The sequence below is a fragment of the Salvia splendens genome, unplaced genomic scaffold, assembly GCF_004379255.2.
Source record: "Salvia splendens isolate huo1 unplaced genomic scaffold, SspV2 ctg1080, whole genome shotgun sequence".
Classification (NCBI taxonomy): domain Eukaryota; kingdom Viridiplantae; phylum Streptophyta; class Magnoliopsida; order Lamiales; family Lamiaceae; genus Salvia; species Salvia splendens.
This window is the reverse complement of record NW_024598626.1, coordinates 11,425-21,511: the sequence shown is the minus strand read 5'-3', so window position 1 is coordinate 21,511 and position 10,087 is coordinate 11,425. Positions and strand designations below refer to the sequence as shown.

At 40.3% G+C, this 10,087-nt stretch overlaps 1 protein-coding gene across 1 annotated transcript; it reads right to left on the bottom strand.

Annotated features, from left to right (window-relative positions):
* Window positions 1-4,808: 4,808 nt before the first annotated feature.
* On the bottom strand, window positions 4,809-9,735 carry LOC121788577 (probable galactinol--sucrose galactosyltransferase 2). The gene is made up of 13 exons (XM_042187229.1): window positions 9,536-9,735; window positions 8,557-8,779; window positions 8,120-8,358; window positions 7,710-7,800; window positions 7,583-7,631; window positions 7,387-7,478; window positions 7,179-7,289; window positions 6,756-6,878; window positions 6,045-6,597; window positions 5,903-5,970; window positions 5,682-5,816; window positions 5,290-5,596; window positions 4,809-5,183 (listed from the first exon to the last, which is right to left on the bottom strand). Exons 2-13 carry the CDS (start codon window positions 8,745-8,747, stop codon window positions 4,899-4,901), a joined length of 2,244 nt encoding a protein of 747 aa, XP_042043163.1. The 5' UTR covers window positions 8,748-8,779; window positions 9,536-9,735; the 3' UTR covers window positions 4,809-4,898.
* Window positions 9,736-10,087: the final 352 nt, after the last annotated feature.

The window sequence follows — 10,087 nt, the reverse complement described above, 5'->3', positions numbered from 1 at the left end:
CTGGTACCTCTTGTTTTCATAGTGGGTTCTATTCCCATCCCACTTCCTCTTCTTTCGGGAATGATGTGGTGGAGGTAAAGCCAATGTAATGTTTTCCGTCACTCTCTCCTCGGGCATAGCTGCCTCAACATCTAGTGCGAGGGCTAACGCTTCCGCGTATGTAAGTCTCTCACGACTAGCTAGTGCCATCTTTATCTCATGCCTTAGACCCTCACGGAACTTATCGGCTAGCTTCTCGTCGGTGTCGACTTGTTCAGGTGCATACCGAGTCATTTCGTAGAGTGCGCAATCATATTCAGTCACCGACATACGCCCTTGGGTTAAGTTGTAAAACTCAGCCGCCTTTGCCTTTGAGTAACTCTTTGGTACGTACTTGTTATATATCGCCTCCTTAAAGTTCTCTCAAGTCATTCTACCCACTTGATCTCGTGGCGTGGTCTTCATCTTGGTATCCCACCAGAAGTCAGCTGATCCAGTCAATTGGTAGGTCACACCAGTCATTCGTTCAGCATCGTTGCACATCAGAATCGTGAAAATACGCTCCAATGCGCGTATCCAACTCTCAGCCCTTTTCTGGCTTTCCCATTCCATCGAAGACGGGTGGTTTTTGTTTCAAGAACATCTTCACAATTTCTCGGTCTACTGGAGGCGGAGGAGGTGGTGGTGATGGTGCTTGCACGCATTTCTCCTTCCGAGTGTTTCCCATTTTAGTTGATTCAATTTCGCCACTTGTTGGACGATTTCCTCTCATCGACGACCTTCATTCGTATATCTTAATCTATCAGGGTGTTCGTATTTTCATTCCAATACTATCGTACAGTGATGATCTTATACGACGTTCTTAAATACTCCAACTCACAACTTTCTGTTGTTATCCATATATCCCTTGATCAACCACTTACATAAATTCCGAACCGCAAAACATGATCATTTGGTGTACACGACTTCTCTCAGCTTTCTATTTCTCAAGCCCTAATATCTAGGTATGGCATAACGTTCGATTCTTCGGCCGCTTGCTACAATTAAGCATAGATGCAAAAATATTTGACTCATCGTGTTGTTGATGTATCATTTTTTTGTATGTGTCTCTTGAAACTTATTCCCCATATGTGTTTGCAGAGATCGAGCCATTGTTTTTCTTGAGAGTCTTGTATCAAGAATTTAGAAATCTATTTAACAGTCTTACTTGGATCAGAACGGGTTTCGACATAATGAGCACTATTAAAATTGCCCTTGATTTAGAATGGCACCGAAATTGACTCAAGAGGAACAAGAATGAGTCTCTACTTTCATTAAGGAAACAGTGATGCATCACTTGCAAATTGCGGGTCAATCAAAAGTTTTAAGTGCACGAAAAGAATACCATTGTCAAGGAGCTTCATAGAGAGAAATTTCTGATAATCCAAGTAAGTACTGTTAATTAAATTCATCCATTCTAGCTACAAAGGTGGCACTCTGTCGTTTCCCGAAGATAATAGAGGCGTTCTCGAAACTTAGGTTCGAAGTCAAGATTCTTGGTGTCATTACAGCAATTAATTGTCCTTGCATGTCACATCTTCATATTGTTTTTGGCACGCCATAGCGGTCATTCTCATTAAAACATGCTAATAACCCTCCTGGCCTTAACGTGTCATAAGTGTTGTCATATTTGTAACGCGTCGTAGCATTAACATGTTATGCCCGATTGCATTCACTTTATTTGATTGCAGGCACAATTTCTTGTCGTTGTAAGGATACGTCGCCTAACATTTATTCTTGTCTTGATCTTGTTAGAAACTTCCTTTCGTTTTGTTCTTCTCATCCAGGGAAAACAATAGACAATTATAATAATCCGTATAGTTCGAAGTATATGTTTTCGGTTGTCCCATCACTCAGGAAGGTGATATTGCATTTATCAATTTGCAACTATGTTCGAGCATGTTCAGCCTAGCATACTTCTTAGGCACTCTATGTTTTTCGGACATAGTTCATAGTCTCATACTTCAACACATATTCGATTGTTGCTTAATTGAAGCTTCATGTGGATTCTATGTTTACAACAAAGTTCAAAATTCCACATTTCATTTTCATAATGATTCTATACGACACCCCGTACTTCATCAATCATGAATTATCATCACATAAAAGGTCATTCATACATTGCGCAGCCAAACATATTTATCCATATAAATCATTTAGCATTCCATAGCATTTCATCCAACGTATATTAATATTTTAACAAAATAGTAACTCTGTCAATCCATCGTCCATGGAATCACATTTCATAAATCATACAGTTCATGGACATCCGTATCACAATCACAAAATTGCAACTATGCACTCATCATGCTTTGAATTCACAGTTTCGTAATCATGCAATTTCGACCACATAGGCATAAAAAAATTGCCGCTCAAGTAATTACCATGTATGTCCTTCAAGTTAAATTCACAGTTTAAACATGTGTAATAACAAGTCTCCGCCTCAAGCATGCGATTCATATTCACACCTCAATATTTATCACAATCAACACCTTCAATCACACACTCTCATAGTGTCTCACGCCTCATATGACCACATCATTTTCCAAAAGCCATAGCATTTACTTTAAATTTCCAATAGGCCAAAAATTGTCATTTTCACAAGGAACCATTTTTCCATTGAAGTCGCCAAAATATTCTTACCTCTTCTTTCGTGGTTGGGCGTGACGAGTTGTGGTGTTGAGCCTTCGACGTTTAGCACTTAGTCTATCAATACAAGGGTAGACTACAACTCAAAGAGACTCTTGAGCCCAGAGCAGAAAGAACCTGGCTTTGATACCAAACTGTCACGACCGCCCTTTCTAGGGTCAATAAATGTGGGAGGTCGCGACCAAAGGGATTTTATGAAAGGAGAATTCTAGGGTTTCAATAAAGGGTTTCACCAAAATATTTAATATTCAATAACGAGGAAAAATCAGAGTACACTCTTAACATTTGAATCCGAAGTCAACAATTATCAAAATTAATAGTCCAAGAATGGAAGAGGGTTCAGTAACATAATTGAGAAGGAAACAGTCATAATTCAGCGGAAGCATTCAAGAGTAAGAGTGACGCCATGTATGAAGACACGACGCCCCTCGGAGTTCAAAATAAATACAACGAGACTTCAATTTAAGCTCAACACCACCTAGCTCATCATCGCTCAACCTGCACATAGGGAAAACACATGCAGTACTTAATGCACTCAGTGGACTTATGCCGAAAACAAGTTATCAAAAATATTTATATTTTATCATGCCGTTGTTAGGTAACCATCGGGGTTTTAGCTTTTGAAAGGCCCGAGGCACCAAAATATTCCATTGTTCAAAATCACGACTGCGCAGTCATTTTCCCATAGACGTCAACCATATCTGCTCATACATGACTTGGAATGTGGCCACAAACCAAGTCACTAGACCGGCCAACCCGTACGCTGGCGCACGGTCTACCATAGGTGTACACTAATCCAAGTAGGGTTTGCGGCCCTACAAGGACCCGAATTCGATTTAAATAATAATGGCAAAGCCATTTCAGATAGGCTCGTTAAAACCAAAGGCATGATAACATATTCACATTTCATTCCCATCGATAAAATAGTTAGGACATTGTCCTTATTTAAAATAAAGCCCACCTCGAGTTCTTAATTCACAAGTATTTTCTTCCCCTTGGTATCACGTTTCGCTTGCGAGGATTCACCTTTAGCATTTAGATAACACATAAATCAACACAATGAATCAAGTAACGAGTAAGATGCATGCATCCTACGGCTTCAAGTATTTCATTGATACGATTATGAATTCTTCCCAATTAGGACTTGGTCTTTTCAATTAATTTTGAATTTAATTAATTTCAATCCAACCACAAGAACAAGGATATAAGCCTCCTAGCCCAACCAACAAAATTCATTCAGCCAAATTTTTAATTTTAAACAAAGGCCCAAAAATCAAGTAAAGTAGAGCAATTACTCTCAAGCCCAAACCAAGTTAATTAAAAGGCCCCAAAGAAAGTAATAATATACTCCCATTTTATAAGCACACGTCTACACTCACATCCCATTTTCTTTAAAAGATCACCAACTAATATAAAAATATATAATAACAGTATCACCATCCCAGAATTTGAAGAAAAAAACAATTAAATAATTACTCCCCCTCCGAACTACTACACATACACTCCTTTACAGAACACATATATCAACCATTAAATAAACCCCATACTCCCATTTTTATAAATACACGTACTGTAGATATACTCCCTCGCTTCCATTTTAAAATTATAAAATAAAAGGATGGCAAAACTCTAATTCCTTGAAATTTACGCCTACTGCCATAAGATTGTGTGTCAATTTTTCACGACGGGACATTCTTCAAACCCAACAAGCATATAGTACATATTATATCATGTTAGGAAGTTGAAACGACGTCGTTTCATGTATAACATACAGGGAGCTGCTGGGCATTCTCGGCAGTGGCAGCAACAGAAGGGATCAACCAGATATCAACAAGCAAACTGATATCCCTCTCCGAGCAAGAAATCATCGACTGCGACAGAACAAGCCAGGATCAAGGCTGCAGTGGGATATGGGGAAGATCAACATGGGACAAAGTTTTGGTTGGTGAAGAATTCTTGGGGCACAAGCTGGGGAGAAGAAGGGTATATCAGAATGGAGAGGGATGTTGCTGCTAAAGGAGGATTGTGTGGGATTGCTATGGATTCTTGCTTAACTTCAATCTGGGAAAAGGAAATCTTATGTTTATAGACACAACTTATGTGTTGTGATTTGTACTTATTTTTACTTCGTGTGAATAAAATTACAGAACAAAGATACATATATTATTGGGATAAATGATACAACAACAAACACATTGCACTTATTCCTACTCCTTTATTTGGGTGAAGTCTCAGAATTTGATCTCAATAGCCCATCTGTACATTTCCTCTTCTGGCACGGGAATGGAGAGAATCGCCAGCCCCGTGGCGGATTCATAGTCGAAATCAGTCTCAGTGCCGCCCACAGTGCACTTCAATGGCCTCTGAGAAGAGTAGGCGCCAAAGCGGCCGCATCCCCTGACTTTGAGTGTGATGCTGCTGCTATCAGAGATGTTGTCGCACTGCTCCACAGCGCCACCACTGTTGAACATGTCGAGTAGGCCGATTGGCGCGAAGGAAATGTCTCCTGTGATCTTCTGCTTTTTTAGAAAAAAATAGGTTAGTTTAACTTTCTTTTGTAATGGTGGGTGGGAGCTAGCTTGCTAGCCATGTTATAGTTGATTTTCTTTAGGGAGAACTGACCTTGAGAGGGCAGATATGGTAGAGCTCATACTCGAGAACCTTGAGTGTGACCGGGAGGGAAGCGCCTTTAGGCAGGCGGACTAACTCGCCAGATCTGTGCGCGTAGGCAATGGCATCACCGTTCCAATCTGGTCCAGCAAGTTGGGCAATGCCATTAACGTCCGTAGCTTGAACGGAGCCAGTGAGCGTGCCGGGGGAGGCATCATGGATGCGCGTCTTCTTCTCTATCTTGCACCAGCCTGCACCTTGGCAGTTGAAGATGCCAACTACACCTGAACACTTGTTTGCATTCCAGGATTTGAGCAAGCTGGCATGGTACTGGACATTAGTTCTCCCTGAAAACAGGGGACAGATAAAAAAAAGAAATTTGGACAAGATCGTGGCTCGCAAACCTTGTTCCGTCTCTAGCTGGATCAACGAAGAGGCAGTCTATTGTAGGTCGTCCAGGAAGTTGTGCACGAAGAACTGATCCGTCAGGAAGAACCAACTTTTTCAACAGCTCGAAGTTGTGGTTACCGGGCTTGTCACTGTTTCAAAGAACAAGGATGAGATTTCACAACACCAAATATGAACTGAAGTCGAAAAAGATATAGTGGAGGAATAGCAAAATTACCTAACATAAATTGAGCATCCTCCTATAGCTCTAGCTGCAGCATGATAGTCAGCAGCAGGGTGCAGACTCTGCAACAGCAGGCAAAAGTCAGCACTACTTTACCAAGTAATGTTGAAGAAGAAGGTGCAAGAGAAATACTCACGTGAAACATATCCCAATCAGGCTGCATAAATTCTCCTAAGAAAATGGTGTTATAAGCTACTGAAGAAATGTGGATGGTGTGGGAAGCAGGATCACGAGGGTAGTAATCGTCAGAAGCTCTGACCACAGCAGTCTGTCTGGCGCTGTAGATTCCGTCAGTGTTGTGGCACATGCAAGAGATGCATCCGTTATCAGCAAAGTTGCGAGCAATGGAAGCTTCGAGGGCCTGATGGTAGCTACGAGTGAGAGAAACTCTGCCTCCATGGCCAGCTCCAAGAGTCTCGATGATGTTCTGCACATCAACTTTTACTCCATCTACTCCACAGGAAGCCAAATACGCATGAAGCTCGTTGTAGAAATTGAATACTTTCTTCGGAGGCACAAGGCCCAATCCATGCACAGCAAGACTATCCATGACAATGTCTGGTTGGTTCCCCGTTACACCGGGAGACTGCACAGGATATGCCAAAGCAGTGTCGTAGTGTTCCATCCCGGGACCTGCAGGCTGCACTCCACCCCAGTAACCCGCTAGAGCATGCCACACGTACACGAATCTGTAGTAGAAATAACAGAAAATTTACATTTAGTCCACAGCTCATAGTTATAACGAAAACTTTCAAGTCCGCTAGGAAACCATAATTATCCATAAGTCATAACGACATAAAAACATAACAACATATGTGCAGTAGAAAGATCAAGTTGAAGAACTTACTTGACATTATGCTGTTCCTTGGCATCTTTCACAACATGCTTCAGACCTGAGTCTTGTTCTTCGATCTTTCCATTTTTTTTAAACTTAGCATTCTCTTTAATTCCTGTTAGTCGGTTCGCAAACCTAAGAATGGAAGCAGTCACATATGCGGATTAGGTTAAATCTGAATCTTGTAGTCGAAAAAGTGATGATAATTGCTAACATGGTTTGTTAAGCCAGCTTGAATCTTATCAAATTCCATAACAAACATCTGGTTATATTAACTGACTTTTCAATGGCAAGCTCTATGATATACTGCATGAATCTTATCAAATTTTGATATTATGAACAACCATAACACCCGACAGAGAACAGCCATGTGATTGTTGTGTGTAAACTAAATCTGAAATTTAACTGACATGATTGAGTTAGTAGGTGTCTTACTGGGCTCCTTCTTGTACAACGCAATTTGGATCATTCTTTGCCTCGTTGCCAATCTGCTGCCAACCATCATCAATGATTAGGAAGCGTGGTGGTGTACCTCCCTTAGACAAACTGCAAAATGAAATATGATTTCAGAAACCTATACAAATAACCCAACTTTTTATTTGTTACTTCTATTATTTAGGTCCAAGAAATTCAGCAACTGTACCTCTTGAGTCCTTCTTCAACACCCTCAGCAGTGACATCAGTATAAAATGCATCCCACGTGCACCATCCAAACCAGTCAAGGAAAGCAGGCAACTTCAAGGAGTCCAAAATGCATTTATGAAAAATATTAGCATAAAATTAGATATTATGTCTTTGGACTTGGTCCGTAATATATACTGATCAGAACCTTTTCTTACCTTCTTCTTCTCTCGGTGATGAAATGTTTGCATATGTTTCTCAACAGCTCTGTTTTACAAAGGACAAAATTAATCTATCGGTGAATAACCATGCAAATACAACTTCATAAGAGAAACAACACCTTACTTGACAGCCTGATCGATGACTTCAAAAGGATTGAGCCCAGCGTGCATGTAAACTAGGTGAAGTCCTTGGTCTGTCTCAACTGCATTGTCTCCTGCAACAAACGACATTAAAAACATGGTCATTCCTATCCTTTCGAACTCTTTGTTTCATGGTTAATCACTTCAACCCAATGAAGCCTACTATTATATGCATTTGACTAAAGGGAAAACTGAGTTTTCCAACTTAGAGGTTTTTGCCTTGGATAACAATCTATGGCCATCCTACAGACCCTTAAATTTCCTTTTGTATGATGAAATTGTCAACAAGCTGAAACAAAATTGGCATAGCAGAATGTATGTGGTCAGCAGGACATACGCCATCAATATGCATATACTTAACCCAGATGCTTTTGGGTGTCATAAACTACTCACCACTCTCGAGGCAGATCTCCAGCTCACTCTTGTCATTGCCTTGAAGTGCTGCACGGAATGGCCCTTCAAGGATAGGCAGAAGAACAGTATAGATAGTCGGGGCATCTTCACCTTCACTAGCGTCCTTGCTCTCGATGAGCATGAACTGAGTCTCCAGTGGAATATCTTTCCCACACGTTCCCATTCTCTGGGTCATCCACCAGAGCTTGAAACGAAATAAGCACATGAAGCGCACATCCCTGTTACAGAGGAAAATTAGATGGCCATCACAGTAATGAAGTTATTAATAAATCTCCACCGTAAAAATTTCCTAAGGGGTGTCGAAAAATAACTACTATTTTTTTTCTATAATTAACTGCCACTCTTCTTTTATTAAGTAACTCCATATTTTATCAGTTGGTAGAAACAATGATAATATGAGATAGTCTAGTGCTTACTCCAAGACACCAACTGGGAAGACATGGAGACTTTTGCTATGGGAAGCTGTGGCACCAATGAAAGCACCGGCGACGAGTCCTAGACCAGATCCTGGGGTAACCACAATGTTTTCAGGAACCCCTGTGATTATGGTTTTCCCATGAATCACAAGGTTCCCATCGTTGACAGAGATATTGGGTGTAACCGTCATCTTTGTGCGTTTAAGAAGTGCTTCAGAATTTACTGCACATAAAGAAAGAACAAGCACAACTCAAACATCATCAATCAGATCGCCCAAAAGAATATCTGAGACTCTGTAATACTATCAGAATTACGTACGTCACTGTACCAAATATGTGCAACAAGTCAGAAAGAAGATTGAATTAAGAATGATACTTCAATTTTGAAAAAGAAATAGTACTAGCATCTTTGAACCAGCATACGACATACGTATCTGTTAGTTAAATAACCTTGTGGTTTGCTTTCTCCGCCCTCCTTTTCTCTACTCTATCTCCCAATATACAAACTCAACAAAGTTTACATAAAGCAGCGAAAACTAAATGTTATGGCTGATCAACAAAAATATCTGTTGCTGGAAGTTCCTATGCAAATAGAAGGGAAACACAACAAAAAGCAAGAGTCTGAAACAGCACTCTTAATTAACAGTACATTATAAATCACCTCCAAATAAATCCGATGACAATTACAGTATGAAATCACCTCCAAATAAATTCAAATTCTCGCGTCCATATAAACGTACAGCGCAACTCAGGCGTACTACCGTACTGATCCGCAAATACGATCGGGGAATCATAATTCATAGATCGAATGGAAGGTAACACAGAATTATTAGCACTAAAATTCCGTGAAAAAAAGGTCTAAGATAATCAACAGAAGTAGCTGAAATTCAAAATTGTACCAAAAATCCGAGCAAATTCAAAATAGACATATAAAGTACAAGCAAAACAAAAAGGAAGTTCCAGCAAACACCAAACGTACCTTTCCAGTATCCTTTAATCCGGCTCCAACCAGATCAAATTCTCTCCGTGGAAGATGCGTTTCCACTTACTCCAGAGAGAGAAGTAGATTCGAAAAAAGGAAGCACAATTGACAGCTCAGCAGAAGCGCATTCCAGTAAGGAATGCAGCCTTCACGCTAGAGATGAAGGAGGTAAAGTGAAATGCACCACGCGCACGCAAATGCTTAAACTGTTGGAGTTGAAGGTTGAAAATGAAGTGACCGTCCGTTAAAACGGTTAAGTTGGTTGAGCTCGAGAATCAAGTTTCAAGATTTGATTGAGGGAGTTGATAACCGAATGCAAGTTGTTGCATGGAGTTTCAAGAAGTATAAAAGGCGTTGGAACTCAAGATATTAATAGCAGATTCATCATCAACACTTAGCTTTTTGAAAGTCGAGTTTCTTTCAAGTTCTATGCACATAACACTTGAGAGTTTTACTAGTTCTGTAATCTTGAGTGTAGTTCAAGTGTGTAGCTCGTTTCTGAGTTTGTCTACGAGCGATTAGTGTTGTACAAGAGTGATCAATAAAGTG